The sequence below is a fragment of the Bufo gargarizans genome, chromosome 1 (assembly GCF_014858855.1).
Source record: "Bufo gargarizans isolate SCDJY-AF-19 chromosome 1, ASM1485885v1, whole genome shotgun sequence".
Taxonomy (NCBI): domain Eukaryota; kingdom Metazoa; phylum Chordata; class Amphibia; order Anura; family Bufonidae; genus Bufo; species Bufo gargarizans.
The window spans coordinates 534,716,616-534,739,858 of NC_058080.1; the positions used below are offsets into that span (position 1 = coordinate 534,716,616).

The following is a 23,243-nucleotide window of genomic DNA, read 5'->3' on the forward strand; positions in this document are numbered from 1 at the left end:
CCACTTTGGGGATCTCACTACATACAGATTATAGAGCCACCACTGAAGGGAGCTCACTACATACAGATTATACAGCCACCACTAGAGGAAGCTCACTCCATACAGATTATAAAGCCTCCAGTAGAGGGAGCTCACTACATACAGATTATACAGACACCACTAGAGGAAGCTCACTGCATACAGATTATACAGCCACCACTAGGAGGAGCTCACTGCATACAGATTATACAGCCACCACTAGAGGGAGCTCACTGCATACAGATTATACAGCCACCACTAGAGGGAGCTAACTACATATAGATTATACAGCCACCACAAGACGGAACTCATTCCATACAGATTATACCATTACCACTAGAGAGAGTTTACTGTAGACAGATTATACAGCCACCCCTAGAGGAAGCTCACTACTTACAGATTATACAGCCACCACTAGAGGAAGCTCACTACTTACAGATTATACAGCCACCACTAGAGGAAGCTCACTACTTACAGATTATACAGTCACTACTAGAGGGAGTTCTCTGCATACAGATAATACAGCCGCCACTAGTGGGAGCTCACTACATGCAGATTATACAGCCACCACTAGAGGGAGCTCTGTACATACGGATTTGTAGTGCTTATTGAGAGGTAAAAACATTTATGCACTCAGTGTCCATCCCCTATTGTTGTCTGTAGCCTTTGAGAATGATTTTATATAAGAGACGCATCCCCTAGAGAGAGTAGAGAGGCCTAATTCTCACATGAAGTAAAGTTCCATTATATTGTCCAGTAAAGCCCCAGCTGCTCTGATACCGGCAGTTAAACACCCTAAAGGGTTACTGACATAGCCTTTGTTAATAATCTGTCTCATTTGCTTTATTTCATAAGCCATGTCTTCGCAGCTGTCCTCATAAAGGTCCTTTCTAGTGTGGAGTGAGTCGAAGCATCTGAAGTGGAATTCGATCCGAAGTTTAAGAAAAATTTGATTCACCACGAATCCGAATTTCCTTGCACTTTGTGGTAAGAAATCAGTTTTTCTTAAAATGGCAGCTGCACATGTTGCAAATTCAAAGTAAGAAGCCAAGGGAACAAGGGAGCACCCATAATGCCATGCAACCAGCTAATCAGCAGATAGCCATCCCCTGTGATGTCACAACTCTATAAAACCCTCATACACGGAGGTGTCCATCATTTCACTGTGAGATGAGCATAGGGAGAGAAGTGACTGTCACGAATAGTGGGGAGGGGAGGAACACCAAAATAACAACAGAAGGGAAAAGACAAAGAACTAGGCCTCAAGGCAAGGTAGAGGGGAACGGACACCTCCTAAGAAAACCCTAAACCTAGCCCTGACTCCTGTCAGTATGTATAGACCCTGAAGGTGGGAAGATACATACGCCGGAACGTAAACCCTAGGAGCCCTGAACATGCCCTAGTGACAGGGAATGAGACAACTGGTTCCTTCCCAGGTGAATGAACCAGCGTCTCCCTGAGGCCTAGTAACAACAAGACAAGGGAAAAACCAAATACAAAGAGCAGTACAACTTATCTTATAGAAAATGGATGAGCAGGAACACAGGAAGGTCCACACACCAACTCTTTCAAATCCAAGTAGAGAATATTAACCGCATGGATTGAGGTGAGAGACTAAACTAAATAGGGAATGCAGTAATAACCACCAACTGCACCTGACAAGAGGTGTGGTCATTACCAAACAACAACACTGAGAATCAAGACACTGTCAGTTAACCCCACGTGCAGCCAGTCTCCCAGATCTTCTAACTTCTGACACGGGAGGTACCGTGACAGTACCCTCCCCCCTCTTCTACGAGTGACCACCAGACACCCAGGACCATCCTTATTCGGATTCTCCCTGTGAAAGGCTTTCACAAGGCAACTGGCATTAACGTCAGCCGCTTGAACCCACATTCTCTCCTCTGGACTGTAACACCTCCAGTGAACAAGATACTACAGGGATCTAAGGAGAATTCGGGAGTTCACTATCTTGGCGATTTGAAATTCCAGATTACAGTCCACAATGACAGGAGGGGGTGGCAGGGAGGACGGTTCAGCAAGTTCGTCATATCTCTTCAGTAATTATTTTTGGAAAACATTATGAATCTTTAAAGGGGTTGTCTCACCTCGGTCTTTCCTGGATGCCGCACTCCTCTCAGGGCCTCGATTTCTAGCTTGCTGGGGGCGGTGTTGATATGTTTGATTGATCCAAGTAGAGAATATCAACCGCATAGATTAAAGTGCGAGACCAAAATAAATAGGGAATGCAGTAATGACCACCAGCTGCACCTGACAAGAGGTGTGGTCATTACCAAACAACAACACTGAGAATCAAGAGACTGTCAGTTAACCCCACATGCAGATCAGAAAAAATGATGTTCATAAATGATCACTCGCATGAATCATAAGAAGTAGTGAATAGTGACCTGGATTATTTAAGAGTTAACTTTTACATGTGATACAATATAAAATAATTGAGATATATCCCTCAAAATATACTAGAGGCTGAGTACACAATACAGTTTTCCTCTGTCCCACACTCAGGGGGACTCTTTTGGAAACAAAAACAACTGTGTCTACACTTGTACAATCAGTGTCGGACACTAGGAGGTAACAAGAGCTGGTATGCACTAGTACATAAAGTGCACAAAAACAAGGTAGTAGCAATCAATGTATACTGACACCTTATGTGCACAATTCAAGCAATAATGCAGACAAGAGCATATAGCAGTGTGTACATAATGCACAATGACATACAACAAAACAACAGAAAACATGCAATGATTAGGTGTAAAAAGAAAAAAACGTGCATGCAGCCGGTCTCCCAGATCTTCTAACCTCTGACACGGGAGGTACCGTGACAGTGAGAAGCGCACGATGACCCCTTCAGTGTAGCGCACGTACAGCCCTGGGCATCTACAGGTATCACATGCCTCTTATTGCTGAACTTCATGTTGGACGCGGACCTACTGGGGTCAGATAACTACTTAGCATGGAGGAACCTTGTTGGTTATCCGAATGAACCACACAAATCACTCCACCAACTCGACCCAAATTCATCGTAGCTTATACGTTCTTTTAGTGCAAAAAATTAGTCTGCATTTTTATTGTAATGGTAGGAACTAGGCTGGTTTACCAGATAATCGCTCCACTATCTGGACCCAAATTCATCATTCCTAGCTACCACATTCTGACAGCCACAACAAATTGTAAACAAATTCTACATCACTGCGCAGTGCAACGTAATTTTAGCCCATGTGGATCCCTCTATAAAGTCCAGGATCCCTCCATACTATGAGCCTAATGGCATTTTGCTTTCAAAAGGTATTATGGTTAATCTCAGATGGGCTGAGCATGGCGGATGGATCAGATACGGCCGCAGGATTATTGCCATAACGGACAGGAGGCTGAAAATTAGTAGCTGCCATATGATATGTTAGCCAAACTGGGGATGCTGCTGTTATGGTGTAACGGCATCTGAAGGCATAAAAGTCCACAACTGCCATTACCGCAGGTCACGGACATTAGTGCCCGGTGTCTGCTCTTTAGAACAGCAGACATCCGGAGACCATGACGACCTCTAAACGGGCCATTTTTAAATGCCCAGAGGTTAGAAAGAGTTAACTTTCAAGCCTTCGCACTGAGAGGCCTGGGTATACCTGATTTATAGCGTTTCGTGACAAATTCATTAGTAACAAATAGAATTTTTGGCGAATCGGCTGAATCGAGTTTTTCAAAACTTTGCTCACCTCTATTCCTTTCCATAAGACGGCCGCTGATGGAGAGTCATGTGACCAGACACATCACTCAGCTTCCCCGACTCAAACACACTGCCCCTGCACTAAGCCTGCAACAGTGCAAGTGAAAATGGCAGAGACAGTGCGTTTAGACTGGAATATACCCTATGAAATATAGAAAATGGCGCAGAATATCAACAAAAGCTATATTAGTGAGTGCCGTATAGTCATCTGACAAACACATTGGGTAACAGTAACCAGAAAGTGGACAACCCCTTTAAAGGGTCAATAGTAGATGTAGCATCCACAGGGTTTGTCAGAATAAGGGAGGGAGCCCCCGTGTCAGCCCACTGGCACGCCCTGACGGCTGCAGGGAAGATGATGTCATTTTGTTGCCTGGTAACTAACAAATATTATGTGGGGATTTCCAAGTTTTTTACAAGAAAAGTAGGAAAGACTTAAAGGAAGTCACATGACTTCAAAGAAGTGACAGGCTCATTCACCCAGTGGACCTCTCAATGAGATACAAACTCTCCAGCATGAGGCCAACCATGTTCCTCCTTGTACTACTACTCCTAACCTGTGCTGCAGGTGAGATCCGCATACTGTATATAGTTATAGTTATTTGGCCAGTTATTTCCATCAGTTATTATGAGCCAAAACCCGTAGTGAAGCCTCCACAGAAATAATGTGTTTTTGACCCTCACCTAGTTTTAGCTCACAATAAGGCCTCTTTCACACGGGCGTCATGTTTTTTGCCCGGATAAGAGGCGGGTGCGTTGCGGGAAAAAGCGCGATTTTTCCACGCGAGTGCAAAACATTGTCATGCGTTTTGCACTCGCGTGAGAAAAATCGCGCATGTTTGGTACCCAAACCCGAACTTCTTCACAGAAGTTCGGGCTTGGGATTGATGTTCTGAAGATTGTATTATTTTCCCTTATAACATGGTTATAAGGGAAAATAATAGCATTCTGACTACAGAATGCATAGTATAATAGTGCTGGAGGGGTTAAAAAAAATAAAAAGTTAACTCACCTTCTCCTCTTGTTCGCGTAGTTCCCGGTCTGTTCTTTGCTAGCTGTGGGCTGAATGACCTGTGGTGACGTCAGATCACATGATCCAATCACATGGTCCATCACCATGGTGATGGAGCATGTGATCTGACATCACCACAGGTCCTTTAGCCCAAGCCCACAGCTAGTAAAGAACAGACCGGGAACTACGCGAACAAGAGGAGAAGGTGAGTTAACTTTTTTATTTTTTTAACCCTTCCAGCACTATTATACTATGCATTCTGTAGTCAGAATGCTATTATTTTCCCTTATAACCATGTTATAAGGGAAAATAATACAGTGAATAGACTGTCACCTAGAACCCATGCGTGAAAATCGCACCGCATCCGCACTTGCTTGCGGATGCTTGCGATTTTCACGCAACCCCATTCACTTCTATGGGGCCTGCGTTGCGTGGATTATCGCACCGCAACGCACAAAGAGGAGCATGCTGCGATTTTCACGCAACGCATAAGTGATGCGTGAAAATCACCGCTCATGTGAACAATCCCATAGAAATGAATGGGTCAGGATTCAGTGCGGGTGCAATGCGTTCAACTCACGCATCGCACCCGCGCGGAATACTCGCTCGTGTGAAAGGGGCCTAACTGATGAAATAACTGAGCTCAGCCTTAGTGTGCAGCTCTATCCCTGGTAAAGCCTCGTGCTCTCATACTGTGACTAACAACATTCAGACACAATAATAGACGTCATTGGTTTCGCTTCGAAAAGGGAAATTGTAACTACAGGGAACCATGTTACTTTTAGTTTCTTAATTAACTGTCATGACCTGTAATTATTTGATGTAAGACTTATTGATAAATTCTTCTCATACAGTCATCCAAAGAAAAGCAAACTAATATGGCGGCTGTACAGTGTTGAGGGTTCATGGCTTCTGTATGTGGGTCCGGTGCGCTTCCAGGGATCTGTGTGTAATCTGTGGAACCTCTCTACTGTATATGGGACTCAACTTAATTGCAAAATGTTCTTTCTGTATAAGCTTTGTCTCTAAGATCTGTTATATTAGCGTTAGATGAAATGTCAGGGGACCGCCATGGGGTCCAACATTACCCCTGTGTTAATAAAAGCCAATATCACCAAACTCATTCCTCTATATCACAACATGGCCTGATAAAACATGTCCTGAGGGGGTGTGAAAGCTCAGCAGATGAGGTTTATGGTTATTTACATTACTACAATATCACCAAATACTGTGAAGATAAGTAACTAAATGTCAGCCATGTATACGGCATACATAACTCATGCTGTCCTCATGGTCTAGAAGATTGTAAGCTCGTTTTGGGCAGGCCTCTATTTCCTTTGTATATTTTCTTTACATTCTTTGCCTTTTCCTGTTTATACTGTATTAGAGCTTGTATTTGGAACTTGACGGCTATGTAAGGCGCAGTGCTGCACAATATGGTGGTGATATATGAATAAAGGATGATCATCTCAGTTATCTGCCTTCAAGAATGGCCTACTGCTGTACAGAGGTCTTCTCAGCTATTGTACTACAAGTCTCAGAATGTCAGAATTCCTTGGATGCTCCAAATCACTACAAGTTATCCACAAATAAAATGTCTGCGCCTTATTGTTAGAGTATGAAGAAGAGAAAATGATGATGCCTGAGGGGTGTGATGGTATGAGTGATGTTGGCCTAATGACTCACTCATTCCTTTACATCACAACATGGCCTGATAGGACACGACATTAGGGGGTGTGAAATCTCAGCAGATGACGTTTATGCTAATTTACATTACTAAGGCTGTTTCATCAGACCTTCCATCACCCCCTCACTGACTGCTTCCAAGATGAAGACCTCCATGTTCCTGCCTGTACTATTACTCAGTAATGTTGTTGCTGCAGGTGAGAATAATGCACTGTATGTAGTCCGGCGTGTATGGGGAATTACATGCACCTCTATAGTGTGCGGAAACTACTGTGCTGTGAGCTCCCTGGACACGTCCTCATCATATCTACATTCTGTCTCTAGAATATACATGTGGATTATAGGTTCTGATGGGAAACGTGAGACACAGTGAACTATGATGGCTTCTTCTTCATTACTGTAACTTACAGATATAAACTATGTCTATAGAAGTAAACTATGTGTATGGCTTGGGTGGGGTCTGAGAGATAGGTCTAGTATATAGAATATCTCTATGGTATACGTGACTCATATTAAGTGCAAAAGATTTTTACTGTATACTTTTTGTCTCCTCACTGTAACCTCATAAGAAGGGCAGTGTAACATGAAGCCATTGTTCTATACTGTGTTCAATGTCTGTGATGATCCCCCAACCAGACACCATCTCTACTGAACATATAACAATCCCCTCCTACCCGTCTGTATTCAATGTCTCCACTATGTGTAAACTAATTAGCTTTATTCCAAATATCTCCACCCCACTCAGTGACTTACCTTCTTCGTCCTCCCAGGGTCATTCTACTGTATCATTGTGTATCATACCAGGACTACACTAAACTGATATTTGGCCACCCCAAAACACACACTCCATTATATTGTATACAATTCCAGATGACGTCATTGGCAGTATCAGTGGTGAATAGTGTTGAGCGCGAATATTCGAAAAGCGAATTTTTTTCGGGAATATCGTAACCTCGCGATTTCGCGAATATTTCGAATATACTGCTATATATTCATAAAAACGAATATTCGTTAATTTTTTCACAAAATTACAGTACACATATAATTGATTGTTTCCCAAAAGTCCAAAATCTCAGATCTTACTCACATTGCCGAGAAAGTGATTGAGGCGCGAATCTTCGTAATGTGATTAGATTCGCACAGGCGAATATTTGAAAAATGCTATTAACCCTGCCGCAGTAGTTAAAATATACCATCGGAACTGAGTTTTCACGAACGTATGGAAAACTCAGATCCGACTGTATATTCTAACCACACAGTGAAGTGACGCTTGTCGGGGAGGAGTATGTTAAATGTATCGTATAATATGTATTATGCGATTCGAAAATTCGAATTATCACATATGCGAAATAGTAGCGAATTCGAATATTCGCGAATATTTTACGAATACTCTTTTGAATATTCGCGAAATATCGCGAATTCGAATATGGGACATGCCGCTCAACACTAGTGGTGACTTCTCCGTCTGATATCGATGTAGATTGCCCTCCTCTGAGAGACAGAAATCCACCTCTGTAGTGCCAAATTCTGGAGGTACTCGCTGTATCGTCAGTGTCCATCAGATCTACAGAACTTGCAGGAGACCTTCCTGCAGAAAGTTGCCCCTTATCAACACAAAGGATGCTTGGTCATCTGGATAGGAAGCCTCTGATATAGGTCTCAGTGGGTGCTGAGAGCCCCACGACTGGTGTAAGGAGAAGGACAGGCAATTATTTCAAGGAAAAGGGATATGCAGATTAGCTCTCCTCCAAAAGAAAGAAAGCTGTCTCTGTAGGTGCCACCTAGTGGAAGTAACTGATGAGGGGCAAGAAGCCTGAAACGGCTGTCTGCAGAGGGGTCACTTTTCCTGTTAGAGAAGGTCCTTAGTTTGCTAATATCCTTAGTCATGTTGTTATGTTAAAGGGTCAGTCAATGACTATAGGAAAGCTACCCCGACTAGGTGACACTACAGAGAGAGCTTTCTTTCTCTTAGAAGAGAGCAAATCTGCATATTATTTTTCCCGGGACACATTGCCTGTCATATAAAAATCCCGGTGCCAGTTCTGATGCTCTCCACATGGAGAAAAAGCACAAAAGCACCCCCCCCCCCCCCCACCACCCAGCCCGGCCCTCTTCTGAAATCCTTGAAGTAATCTCAACAATCCGATGTGATCTGAAAGAAGGATTTCTATGGGATTCTTGTGTCTGAGGATTTCTTCCATGATAGCAGGGGCGTAGCTATAGCCGGGCCCAGGAGCCTGAGGGGCCCAAAGACCTTTGTGCCGCACAAGAAGCCACGGATATTATAGAAAGTGCATGCTGGTCAAATTACACCTGGCTGGAGGGAAGGGGTTAGGTCAAGAATTTGGCATGGAGGGGGGGGTGCCGTTTCAATTTTTGCCTTAGACAGCACAAAGGCTATGTGCTTGCCTGCCCCTGGCCATAACGCACTGATGGAAAGGAGGCCCAAGGTGAACTTGTGCCCCAGGGCCCATGAGTGTTTAGCTACGCCCCTGCATTAGAGGATATGATTCTCCCTAATCTGGATCTTATTACTATACCAGGGCTTCCATCCAGATGAAAAGGTAGAAGATCAGGAATAATGTGGGATGTGAGATTATTATGGACTTTGTCCTTAAAATTCCATAAATTCCATAAAAACACAAGACGGTTTCTGAGGAATTTCCTGTTGGACTTTGTAGCTTCTGAGAAGAAGATTGTCTCCTGTATGATCTCAGTTGGTCTAAGATTCTAAAGGTTCAGTCCATGAGCAGCTCTCTTTCTAGTTGTGTCTTTTTGCCCGAGCTCAGTCTCCTCGGTGTGGAATGTTCTAGGCGTACACTCCTCGTCTGTACTTTTATAGTGGCTGTGCCTCGCCCGTCTGTGACGTCTTATCCTCCTGACGTATGTGTAAAGTCCCAACAGCTCAAAATAGAAAATGCAACCAAGACTCTGTCCTCCCAAAGCTACAGAAACTGTCCACACCCCAATATTTCCAGTCTTGGTAATGGAGGAACCATTCCTGACACCTGAACTCTGTGGAGCAGCAGACTCAGAGTGTAAAAATAAAAATGTAAATACTTCAGAGCTGCATTCACAATGACAGTGTTATTGTACATATACATTATGTCACATACAAAGCTGCATTCACTATTCTGCTGTTATATTGTGCCTTATCCGGAGCTGTACTCACAATTCTGCTATTATACTGCACCATACACTCATGTGACATCTGCAACTGCATTTACAGTTCTAGTTCACCTGGACGCCTCGAGACACGTGAAGTTGCATCATGTCACATCCAGAGCTGCACTTAGTGCTGATGTAATTATGGCCGCACCCGGCACATCCCCAGCAAACACCCCTGACAGTAAGGCTCCTTTCACACTAGCGTTCGCTGGTCCGCTCGTGAGCTCCGTTTGAAGGAGCTCACGAGCGGACCCGAACGCCTCCGTCCAGCCCTGATGCAGTCTGAATGGAGCGGATCCGCTCAGACTGCATCAGTCTGGCGGCGTTCAGCCTCCGCTCCGCTCGCCTCCGCACGGACAGGCGGACAGCTGAACTCTGCTTGCAGCGTTCGGGTGTCCGCCTGGCCGTGCGGAGGCGTGCGGATCCGTCCAGACTTACAATGTAAGTCAATGGGGACGGATCCGTTTGAAGATGCCACAATGTGGCTCAATCTTCAAGCGGATCCGTCCCCCATTGACTTTACATTGAAAGTCTGGACGGATCCGTACGAGGCTATTTTCACACTTAGCTTTTTTTTTTGCCATTTTAATGCAGACGGATCCGTTCAGAACGGATCCGCCCGAACGCTAGTGTGAAAGTAGCCTTATCTGGATCTTCCCTTAGCATCAAATGAAGCCCATCACATGTATTTACTGTACCATACAAAGGCTACCCCTCCCCTGAACTTGTCCTGCTTACACAGCGGAGAAATTGTTACAATGTATCAGTGTAAGTAAGATCTGTCAGCAGGGAGATTGCTACACTGTATCAGTGTAAGGCCCCACTCACACATACGCAATTTCGTTCAGAATTTTGCGGAACGGAATTGAAGACCTATTCATTTCTATGGGGCCGCGTGATGTGCGGCCCGGCTCCGGAAATGCGGATCCTGATCCCGAAAAAAATAGAACATATCCTATTCTTGTCTGCAAATAGCGGACAAGAATAGGCATATTCTATTAGTGCCGGCGATGTGCGGTCCGCAAAACACACACGGATGTGTGAATGGACCTTAAGGAATTACCCACACTAATACACAGTAACAAGCTCGTCAGCTGTGTAGAAGACCTAAGAAAAGAGCCAAGTGTCTAACAGTGGGAATCCGTCCTTCAGCCTAGAGGGGATCTCAGAGAGGTGCAGCCCCTGTAATTTCTCCATAGGTGAGACTGGAAAACCCTGGTAGTACCTGAGGGTACAGTAGGCAGAAGCCATGGAGCTGCATTACCTACCTGAGGTTGGGACAGGACAGTCTGGCCCAAAGCCTTGTAACAGTGATAAAGGTGTAAGGGTATGACCACATGGCACGTTCATGATCCGGTTGGGTTGTGGTCAAGAACCGTGCAGCCAATTAACCCGCAGCTGCCTTCATTTTAACTAATGAAGACCGCACTGTACAGCCGGTCTTCATTGTTAATGGCCGCGCACTAACTTCAATACAGCATGGCTATTAAAATTGAAGACCGACTTTACAGTGCGGTCTTCATTAGTTAAAATGAAGGCATCTGCAGGGTTGGCCGCACGGTTCTTGACCGCAACCCAACAGGATCACAACCATGCGTTGGTCATGCCTTTACTCTTGGGTTGGCTTCGTACTGGTTCTCCATCTATGGACAGGACAGTCCTGCTCTTTAATGTCTGGTATATGCAGTTCTAGTAGGAGTGGACACTGGTGTTATCCTTCTGTTGTCTCTATACTGCAGGGATGGACAACCTGCGGCTCTCCAGCTGTTGCAAAACTACAACTCCCAGCATGCCCAGTCTTTCTACAACTATCAGCCTACAGCAGGGCATGGTGGGAATTGTAGTTTTACCACAGCTGGAGAGCCGCAGGTCGGCCCGCCCTGCCATACTGGTTCTCCATCCATGGATCTCAACCCTCTGATCTCCAGACACCTGTTCGCTCCCTTTATGTATACACAGTCCTAGTTTCAGGTCTGAGTAGATGATATGACCCTCACACCTAGTGATAGCGTGATCTAGGACGGCTCATAAATTCTATTTACATAATTGAGTTGAAATTACCCACATTTCAATAATCTTAATAAAAGTTATATTTTAGCGACAGCTATCCCAATAGTTTAAACATCTACTCCTGTTGGTCTCCTACTTTTGATAAAACTATTTAGTGACCTTTCAGACTCAACCATAGACTACCACAGCAGGCTCTCTGCGCCAGGCTGTCCTTCTTGTGTTCAGTATCTCCTAAAAAATAATAATATTGTAGTATATTATGGTTTTGCGTCTTAAAGTTTTTGTGACCTCATTATTTTTCTTCTTCTGTAAATCCCTCCAGGAAATGCTGAGATCCTGAAATACGCTGCTGTTGGGTCATCATTCACTTTTCCACCAGTAAACATTTCTCCTGGATATCTATATGATTTGAGAACGAAAGACAGCCAAACACTTATAGCCACCTATCATGACTCTGGGAATGTGAGGCCATCGTATAATCAACGGGGTAACTTCTCAAAAAATGGGACTGAGCTGAAGTTTAAGCTAGGAAACCTGACCAAAGAAGACAGCAAGACCTATGAGCAAGTGGTGAACATGAAGGTTGTGGCTCAGATACATCTCATTGTGATTGGTGAGTCCTGCTATTGATGACCAGTACTTCACGTTTCCTTCATCTCCTACCATTCCTTCTTTGGAAAGAATACTACAAAGTCCAAAGACCAGGCTAAAACTGATAGAAGTCCCTGTAGTGTGCACCTTGCTTGGATAGTGGTCATGTAGTATATGTGTGGACATTGAAGTAGTTGTTGATGTGATTTTGTCATTTTAACAATCTACCTTTTTGGAGGAGAAAATGTTGAAATATCTGTGTTTAGGTTACACTAGAAATTTTATTCTGCAGCCGGTTTTGCATTTGTAAACCTGGTTGCGAAGTGCAAGGAACTCTCCAACCTCCACCCCATCCAGGAATGGACTTTTCTGGTTGGTTCCTTAGGTCAGGGTCCATGGAGTACTCAGTAATTGGTGGTGTATACAATGCACAGGACATTAAGCAGACAGCTGGTATAGAGCTGGGGTCTGGATAGCCAAGGGTTAATTCCTGGGAAAACAATCACGTTGGAAAAATAATAAGAAATTTGCGCAACTGAGCCTTCAAAGTCAGAAAACACAATCAGGATTAGTAAGTTCAGATGTAGGGTCAGAACATTTTTGGGGGAAACTATCAATAGAGTTTCTCCCTGAAACCGATCTACATTGTGGTGGAAGCTTCATTTGTGGAAATGTGAAATTTTTGACGATTTTCTGCAGCTTTTCTGCGCAGACAGGCAGAGATTATACAAATTTGTTGGATCTTACTCTAGAGCATTTTTTACTTGGCCTGGCTACTTTAGCAATGTTTGTGCTAGCGATTGTTAGTCCATCATGAGGTTTTCATCGATCAGTGTGAAGACTTTTTAAAGGAACGCCGATCAACCTCTTGTTAATCAGCACACATTATGACTCCACATGTCCCTTTAAGTACAGTATGTCCTGACATGGTCACCGGACACTGTTGGAGCTGTAGACTGACAGTACCACATTGAAGGGAAGAGTTGTGAGGAGCAGGAGCAAAGTGCTGGGCCAAAGGGTGTAAACCATCAAGCTAGAGAGTTTATGTTGAGGGCTTACTGGGAAGAAGACAATGCATGAAGAAATGTGTCATCTCCATCTATGGGTCTAGTACAGGAGCTTTTTCTGACTATATAACTTCATCTTTCTACAGAACCAGTGACTAAGACAACCCTCCGGAAAGTGAATATAACCATAGATGGCAGCCAATGTCATGTCCACCTAGAGTGCAGCGCCCAGGGAGCAGATCTCCTCAATGTGAGATTTCATAAAAATGGAGAAGAGATCACTGGGAACATCACCAGGATGGGCAATTCCAGCTTCTTGATTATTGACCCCTTGGATCCATGGTCTCCTAGGACCTACACCTGTGAAGCATGGAACCCTGTAGGAAATGAGACGTCTCCAGAGATTCTATTACCGTCTACTGGTAAGTCAAAGTCACTAAAGTACTAACTTTGGGTTCTCTTCACATCTTGGGGCATTGGATTCTCACATAATGAAGTGAATGGGACGTTGTTGAATGGGACGTTGTGTCTGTACCAGGTTTTAATTCTTCTCATCTAGGATTCAGTCCTAGGTCCACCAAAGAAGGACATGGTTTATAACCTCCACTAGTCACAATGCCTGAGGATATACCTTGCTGTGTTGGGACCACTAATAGTAATAGGTAACCCATGATGACGTCTGTTTCTCTTTCAGACAATGATAAGTGCAAGAATGCAACATGGAACCCTCGAAACTCGAGTGTCATCAGTATCATCATAGTTGTCGTCCTTTGTATCATCATCATCATCATCATTACTGCTTTCATACTTTACAGGAAATGTAAGTAGACCTTTTGTGTCAGATGCTTTATTGGAAAACATTGTCTGTTTTCACCTTTACAACCAAATTATATTAAAGGGATTCTGTCATCAGAAATTAGTCCTATAACCTAAACATATGGCGATGTGGCAGAGCTGTGTCTAAAGGGCCCGTATCGAAACACAGGGGGTCCATACAACATCACCTATGTAAGGCTACATGAACGCACACTATCAGGTTTTTCGGCCATTTTGCACCGTCTTGCATCTATCTATTAAAATGGATACATTTCACTAGGTCTTCACTTAAAAGACTATATATTATACCCCTCTATAGTGCCCCCAGTATAAATAATGGACCCCTTTGTGCCCCCAGTATATAACTGGCCATTAATGCCCCTCAGCAATTATTATAGCCCCCAAGTTATGCCCCGGTATAGATATTAGTGACCAGTTGTGACCCCCCCCCCAGTGCCAACATAAAGAAAAACAAATAAGATACTCACCTAACCCATGTGCAGGTGATGGGACACTCGCTCCTCCCTGGAAGCAACAGGACCTGACACTCCCAGCGTGATCATGTGACCTCATCAGGTTCTGCTGCCTCCAGTGAGGACCCATCGAGTGCAAATGGATGTGTTTTTTTTTTGTTTGTTTTCACTAGTGTTCCCTTTTTTAATGCCTGTTAGATGGGCGCACTCCAGTCTGAACGGCTGTCTAAAACCGCCCCATTGATTTCAATGGGGTTCATCTAACATTTCCTATTTTTGACGGCACCTTAATAAAAATGACCATGTGAATAGCTCCATTGACTTTGGTTCTAAATACAGCTGTATGGCGGCCGCTACAAAGTGCCGTGGGCATGTAAAGGAGGTATTGCTTCTGGGGAGAATAGGTCCCTAATACAGCATCAGATGGAGCATCTGTAGGTGGTACTACTGTACTGTTTGGACTTGTAATAAGGCGGCTCGTCAGGACTGCTAACCATGAGAAGCCGGTACAGCCATCTCATGTCTCTGGCCGTCTGACATGGGAAGATAATAGTTGTGTGCATTGTACAAACACAATAAGGGCTCACACACAAAACTGCCATATAGCTCCATGTGCTGCCATACAGGATCCATCTCCGTGCTCGGAGACATTCTCCACATTTTCTTCTGCTGGATTGCTATGGAATCCATATGTTATAGTATGAAGTTGCAGACATACTGTAGTACAGTGGACACCACATGCTCCTCTATGGAAGCCCTATTATGGCTATTTGCAAAGTAGAGCCCTAATACAGCCTCCTAAGGGAGGTCATGGTCTCCACGTGGCCTCCTCAGCTCATCCTTAGCTTATCCTGACTGTTTCCACTTTAGGAGTATCATCTATTTAAAGGGGTTCTCCGGGAATTAGGAAAATGAAAATACTATTACTTTATTATAAATATAATCCCAAATACCTTCCATTAGTTATAATGGCTCGTTTTGTCTGGGGAGCAATGATTAGGAGAAATGAAATGGGCACTGTCCTATAAGTGCACATAAATCCTGTCCTAATCACACAGGAGGACAAGTTACTTCAGAGCAGTGAGCTAAAGAGCTGCCTCATCTTCTCTATGATCCTGAATACAGTTTTTTTTTTTATTTTATTCTTTTTATTTCAATTTTATAAAAACATATACATTTATACAAGGATCAGAAAAATTTGACAATACAAAGTCCATATTACAAATTATTGAATATTATAATAACTTTTTATTTTATTTTACCCCTAATACCCACCCACCACCCCTAGGGAGAGGGATCTTCATTTACCCATTTCCTTAATATAAGGAGTCTAGCTTGGAATAGTACTTTACCCAAAACCAATCGTGTCTCTTTATTTAACTTCAGATGTTCAGTTGCCCCAATATACAAACTACTGGATCTTCAAAGACTTGAACCTCCAAAAGTACTAATACTGTCTCTGCTATTCCTTTCCAATATCTGAACAATCTGGGGCATCTCCAGAAACAGTGTATTAGGTCGGCTTTCTCTCCCCTACATTTTGGGCACTTATCTGAAGCTCTCACACCCATTCTCTTTAACATCCAAGGGATCGATGTAATCTATGCACTATAAAAAACTGATATCTTATGTGACCCCCTATCTGACACCATAGCATAGCTTCTAAGAGCATCTTTCCATTTCTCTTTCGTAAAAGACTGTAGTTCTTTTTCCCATTTTTTTCTGGCAAGTATTGTAATCCGTTTTTTTTTCCTCTCCATCAAAATCCTATATCTTTTTGCAGTTGTTCCTTTTTTTTCTCCTCCGTTGGTAATTTTATATAATCTGATTGTTCCTTTCTGTATTTATCTACCTGCACCACTGTCCTCAACGCATCCTTGAGCTGGAAGTATTTGTAGATATCCTTTTGGGGGATCCCAAATCCCTAACCAGTGTATAGAAATCCTTCAGTTTATCTTCCTCAAATATCTGGCCTAGATACTTCATCCCCTTTCTTTCCCAATCTATATTAGTGCTAATCATTTGGAATTCCTTTAAATTGAAATTTTTCCAAATAGGTGCAAAAAACCTTTAATCTCTAATATTTTTTTAACTCTACCCATTTATACTCCAGTGAATTTAATATTCTATTTGCTGTATTATTTTCCCTACTGTGCCTGATTCCAGTACCTCTAAGTGGTTCCATTCCTCTCTCCAACCCAATTTATTTAATTCCTGCCTTCCCACTTAACCGTTCAAGCTACCTTTTTTCTGACTATATTGTGTTATTAAATAGTAGAAAAACCAATTCGAAACCGCCAATCCACCCTCTCTTACTGGGAGCTGAAGCACTTCTTTCTTTATCCTAGGGATAGCACCTTTCCAAATAAAATCCCCCATTAGGCTATCAAATAACCTAAAAATCTTCTGCGGTAATCTCAGTGGGGCATTTTGTAGAACATAGAGTATTTTGGGGAGGAAAACCATTTTTATTAGGTTCACCCGACCCTGAATTGACAGCGGTAATCTTTTCCAAATATGTATTTTGGTTCTAAGTTCTTTTATTACGGGGAGGACATTTAGCTTTTCATAATCTTCTATATTACCGGAGATTTGTATACCTAAATATTTAAAGCTCTCGTGTTTCTCAAGCACGTGCCCCCTTAAATCTCCCTGTGATTGGACATCTCCTAATATCATCATATGGGATTTCTCCCAATTCATATTTAAACAAGAAAAATATATATATATATACAGTCATGTGAAAAAATTAGGACACCCTTTGAAAGCATGTGGTTTTTTGTAACATTTTTAATAAAAGGTTATTTCATCTCCGTTTCAACAATACAGAGAGATTAAAGTAATCCGACTAAACAAAGAAAACTGAAGAAAAGTCTTTTCAAGATCTTCTGTAAATGTCATTCTACAAAAATGCCTATTCTAACTGAGGAAAAAGATAGGACACCCTTGCCCCTAATAGCGAGTGTTACCTCCTTTGGCTGAAATAACTGCAGTGAGACGGTTCTTGTAGCCATCTACCAGTCTTCGACATCGGTCTGAGGAAATTTTACCCCACTCCTCAATGCAGAACTTTTTCAGCTGTGAGATGTTTGAGGGGTTTCTTGCACGTACAGCCCTTTTCAAGTCACCCCACAGCATCTCAATGGGATTCAAATCTGGACTTTGACTTGGCCATTCCAGGACTCTCCATTTCTTCTTTTTCAGCCAATCTTTGGTTGATTTACTAGTATGTTTTGGGTCATTGTCATGTTGCATGGTCCAGTTCCGCTTCAGCTTTAATTTTCTAACTGATGGTCTCACATGTTCTTCAAGCACCTTCTGATACACAGTAGAATTCATCGTGGATTCTATGATGGTGAGCTGACCAGGTCCTGCTGCAGCAAAGCAGCCCCAAACCATGACACTTCCACCTCCATGCTTCACAGTTGGTATGAGGTTCTTTTCTTGGAATGCTGTGTTTGGTTTACGCCAAACATGTCCTCTGCTGTTGTGTCCAAATAATTCAATTTTGGACTCATCTGTCCAAAGAACATTATTCCAGAAGTCCTGGTCTTTGTCAACTTTATCTCCGGCAAATGTCAGTCTGGCCTCGATGTTTCTCTTGGAAAGCAAAGGTTTCCTCCTTGCACACCTCCCATGCAAGTTAAACTTGTACAGTCTCTTTCTGATTGTAGAGGCATGTACTTCTACATCAACAGTAGCCAGAGCCTGCTGTAGTTCTCGAGATGACACTTTAGGGTTTTTGGAGACCTCTTTTAGCATCTTGCGGTCTGCTCTTGGGGTGAACTTGCTGGGGCGACCAGTCCTGGGCATGTTGGCAGTTGTTTTGAAAGCCCTCCACTTGTAGACTATCTTCCGGACAGTGGAATGGCTGATTTCAAAATCTTTTGAGATCTTTTTAAATCCCTTCCCAGACTCATAGGCTGCTACAATCTTTTTTCTGAAGTCCTCTGACAGCTCTTTTGCTCTCACCATGGTGCTCACTCTCACTTCAACAGTCAGGAGCACACCAAACTAAATGTCTGAGGTTTAAATAGGGCAAGCCTCATTCAACATGCAGAGTAACGATCTACTAATTATGTGCACCTGGTGTGATATACCTGTGTGAGATCTGAGCCAATTTAAGAGGGAATACATGTGAGGGTGTCCTATCTTTTTCCTCAGTTAGAATAGGCATTTTTGTAGAATGACATTTACAGAAGATCTTGAAAAGACTTTTCTTCAGTTTTCTTTGTTTAGTTGGATTACTTTAATCTCTCTGTATTGTTGAAACGGAGATGAAATAACCTTTTATTAAAAATGTTACAAAAAACCACATGCTTTCAAAGGGTGTCCTAATTTTTTCACATGACTGTATATATATATCTATTACTCTATTAAACTGATCCCCAGTATTGTGCATAAATAATAAAATATCGCCTGCGTACATTAATAATTTTCCGTCTCCTTCCGCATATTGAAAGCCTGAATACAGTTTAATATGATCTTCAGCTAAAGCTCTGTAGAAATGGAGTTCGAGAGGAGGCATGAAGTATTGAGAGGAGGGTGGGGGTGAAGAGCAGCAGCTCTTACATGGAGTCTCCATCACCACAGTCAGTCCTGTCCATCCTCTATATGCTTCATGTCCTCTCATGGACTCCATTCCCACAGAGATTCAGTTAAAGTTCTTATAATCTGTATTCAGAATCACAACCCCTGAAAAGTAGAGAGGAGGATGAGGCCCCTCTTTACCTCAGTGCTCAGAAGTAACATGTCCTCCTGTGTGATTAGGACAGGTTTTGTGTGTATTAACAAGACGGTGGCCATTTTGTTTCGCCTAATGATTGCTCCCTAAACAAAATGAGCCATTATAACTAATGAAAGGTATATGGGAATATATTTACAATAAAGTAATATTTAAGTATTTACATTTTCTAAATTCCCAGAGAACCCCTTTAACCACTTCCCTACCGCCACACCACTATATATGTCAAGGTTAGGACTTCTCCAGGCTCGGGTGCCATAACCACCAGGTTTCTGCTGTTTTAAACAGCAGACACCCAGAGACAGTGTCTGTGATGGGCAATAATGCCAATTGCAGATATTTAACCTCCCAGACAGCATAGTCAATTGTGACCACAGCATCTGAGGTAGCTTTCCCCAGGAGCACTGCGCCTCCAGGGCCAAAATGTCTCCTCCATTGGTTCATTGTAGTAGCCTCTGTCCTCTGAAGTACCTGAGGCTACCACAGCAGAAGTTCCTATGGAGCCCTGTCTGCCTATAGAACTCCCATAGACTGCAATGTTGTTATGCTGGCAGCCTGTGTCCACCATTCCACTCTACCCGCACCTGTCTTTCTGTGTGTGAATTGGTTCTAGGTTGCTTTGTATCTACTTTCTGTTCTCTGGCATTGTAGAGGTTAACGTCATTTGCTGTGTTCGGTTGCAGTATGGCTTTGGCTAATTCCTAATTAGCTTCCGTATCTGAACATCTGCTCCTCCTCCTCTGTATCTGCCAGACCCTACAGGCTGTGTACCGGCTTCTGTCCGTCTGTCTGCATTCTATTCTGGTGTTCCTGTTCCTGCTCCACTGATTTTATTTTGTAGTCCTTTTGTGCAGCACCTCAGACCTGGAGGTATCCTGTACACCAACATGTGAGGCATGTTTGGCAATGGTTGTCAAGGACATGGCTCACCACCCAGTTCATCTCCTCTTGGTAGGAGTGGTCTCGTCCTGCTTCCTGCCAGAGCTCCTACTCCAAGGGACCATATCCAGTTCTGCTGTGAGACCTTCACTCCGGTAACAGTGTCAGAATCGAGAACATTGCTTCCAAAAAGATTCAGTGACTCTAGACAGCAGAGTTTTACAGACCCTGCTGCAGGTGAGGGACTACAGCCCAAACACCTATCACCTAGACCTTTTCCAGGCCAGTTAAACACCAGGTCTGTATCATACCGTGAACATCTATATCCACAAGTGCCTGCAAGTGCTATTAAATTGTCATCTAACCATAAACCATACCTCATCATCTTGTGATGGAACTGCACTTTGTACTTAAAGAGGACCTTTCATCGGTCCAAATATTGTGAACTAAGTATCATGACATATACAGCGGCGCCAAGGGATCTCACTGCACTTACTATTATCCCTGGGCACTGCTCCGTTCTCCCGTTATGTCCTCCGGTATGTTCGGGGACTTGGTTATAGTAGGCCGAGACATAGGGAAATTGGTTATAGTAGGCGGAGTCTGCCCTTGTTCTGCTGGGAGTCTCCTCCTCCTAGGCTGTAGCACTGGCCAATCGCAGCGCACAGCTCACAGCCTGGGAGTTTTTTTCTCCCAGGCTGTGAGATGCGATTGGCCAGCACTACAGCCTAGGAGGAGGAGACTCCCAGCAGAACAAGGGCAGACTCCGCCTACTATAACCAATTCCCATATATGTCCGCCTACTATAACCAAGTCCCCGAACATACCGGAGGACATAACGGGATAACGGAGCGGCGCCCAGGGATAATAGTAAGTTCAGTGAGATCCCTGGGCGCCGCTGTATATGTCATGATACTTAGTTCACAATGTTTGGAACGATGAAAGGTCCTCTTTAATACTGCTTGATTTACCACAAGTTATATTTTGAACTAAGTAAAGACAAACATTTATTCTATTACTTCTGGCCTGATTCTTCAAACCACCTTTCCACCGATCCACAGGCAGCAACGGCCTGAGGGAGTGCACCATCTCACACAACATCCCATCACGGCTACCATCCCCATCCTCTGCACCAGCTCCTTAGGGGCTCGCTGTGTTTGCACTTATGCCAAATATCTTGTTGTATTGTCTGCCTGTGTCCTGTGCCTTGGTTGGTTCTGTCTTGGTTCCTTTCTATGATGTCGGTGGGTCAGCAGGCAACCACTTCTGCAGTTGGTACAGTGTCTCCACAACCAATGTCCATAACACATGATAATTCATTGCAGTCTATGGGAGAAGAGATTCGATGATCACATTTTAAGTTCCTCTAGGGGGACCATAAAAAAGCAGGGGGAAAAAGTCAAAATAAAGTTTATAAAAATGCATAAAAATTCAAATCACCCCTCTTTCGGCATATTAAAAAAATAAACAACAAAATGAAAAATGTATAAAACAATAAATGCAGACTTTATCCTGGATGGTTAACAGAAAAAAATATCTAAATGGTTGATTCAGTATTTTTTGCTCTCTTCACCTACAAAAAAAATATATATATATATATATATATATATATATATATATATATTATATAATTTTTTTAAATAAAAAAAAATAAAATACATGAAAATCTCTATAAATATGATACTGTTGTTTTCATAGTGACCTGGAGAATGAAAGCCACAGGTCAATTTTACTGAATAGTAAAATCTGTGGTGGAATATTTTTCCCCAATTCCATCCCATTAATAATTTTTTTCCAGCTTCCCGCTACTCCGTATGAAATATTAAATGGCGGCATTACAAAGTACAACTTGTCCTGCAAAAAAAACAATCTCTCATACAGTTAGGTGAACAGAAGAATAAAATAGTTGTGGTTCTGTGAAGGCAGAAACTGATAAACTAAAATGCAAAAATGGAAAATCACCTGGTAATGAAGTGGTAATGTGTGTAGCTTTGTCATCCCATTGACCTTGATGTCAGACAAAGAGAACATTAAACTTCCCTTCTTCCCACAGGTCAACACACAAGTGGAGAGAAAACGAACCCCAGCGTGCGCGGAGATGAGGAGTCTGCTGAGCCAACACCTGAGACATCACCACTAATCAGAAAGAAAACATCTGAAGAGCAAAAAAGTGAAGATTCCTCCTGTATAGTACCTGATCCAGAAGAACATGGAGACATGACCATGGGCAATGGCCAGGGGGGGCCAACAGCCGAGAATATCCAAAACAGTTCAGATCCCGGTCATTGTGGACAAAAAGATAAATCCAGCGTGGAATTAAAACCCCTTGTCTCGGTCCCCGACGGTGGTCAAGAAGCAATTGGATGATGTATATAGTTTTCAAGTGTTAGCATGTGATACATTTCTATATTATACCTGGTTGGTGTCTAAAATGGACCATGGCAGTAAACAATACTTACATGGAGAACTTCTGTGGGGAAGCTGATGTCCAAAACTAAAGGGCACATGTCTGAAGACCTCAAACAGATAGAGGTGCCTACATACCCGGGACTCAGTGACTACAAAGCGGACATTGACCCAAGAATTAGGATGGAGGAAGGGATGAAGACAAGTTAAGATTAGGCTCAGGTCACACGGGTGTCATGATATCCATTTTTATAGGTGATGATGGATCTTTTCAGCTTCTAACAGATCATGATGGATCTAATTGACTTCAAATACAGTACGTCTATTAGGTCTCTATTGACGAGTTACATTATTCCAGACATCAAAATCCAAGTGAAACCTGACGGGAAAGAACAGGATTAGGACAAGTCACGTCCACCGTAACAGTATAAATGGACACCTTGTAAATACTGCATTTCTGACGGATTATTGTAGCTTCTTCCCTCTCTGTCTCAGTAAAACTGTTGTGTCTCTAATGAGGACAAGTGTCATTTATTGTCATAAACACGTAAGGAGACAAGTTCTGATTGTCTGTATCTTCATTCTGCACCTGCACACAAAGCTATTCACATGGCGCAGAAGTTACTGCTCTCCGTTTAAAACTAGAAAATGAAAGAGAAGATTGTCATGATTTGGCATGGGGCTGACCGCG

The 23,243-nt window shown here is 43.0% G+C and overlaps 1 protein-coding gene across 2 annotated transcripts; it reads left to right on the plus strand.

Annotated features, from left to right (window-relative positions):
* LOC122924384 (carcinoembryonic antigen-related cell adhesion molecule 21-like) lies at nucleotides 1–23,243 on the plus strand. Of its 2 annotated transcripts, XM_044275413.1 has the most exons (6): nucleotides 1–4,328; nucleotides 5,627–6,655; nucleotides 11,959–12,249; nucleotides 13,381–13,656; nucleotides 13,929–14,054; nucleotides 22,200–23,243. In XM_044275413.1, the coding sequence occupies exons 2-6, from the start codon at nucleotides 6,601–6,603 to the stop codon at nucleotides 22,511–22,513; spliced, it is 1,062 nt and encodes a 353-aa protein (XP_044131348.1). In that variant the 5' UTR covers nucleotides 1–4,328; nucleotides 5,627–6,600; the 3' UTR covers nucleotides 22,514–23,243. The 2 variants fall into 2 exon arrangements, with proteins under 2 accessions (XP_044131348.1, XP_044131347.1); XM_044275412.1 differs by lacking the exon at nucleotides 1–4,328 and having other exon boundaries at nucleotides 5,401–6,655.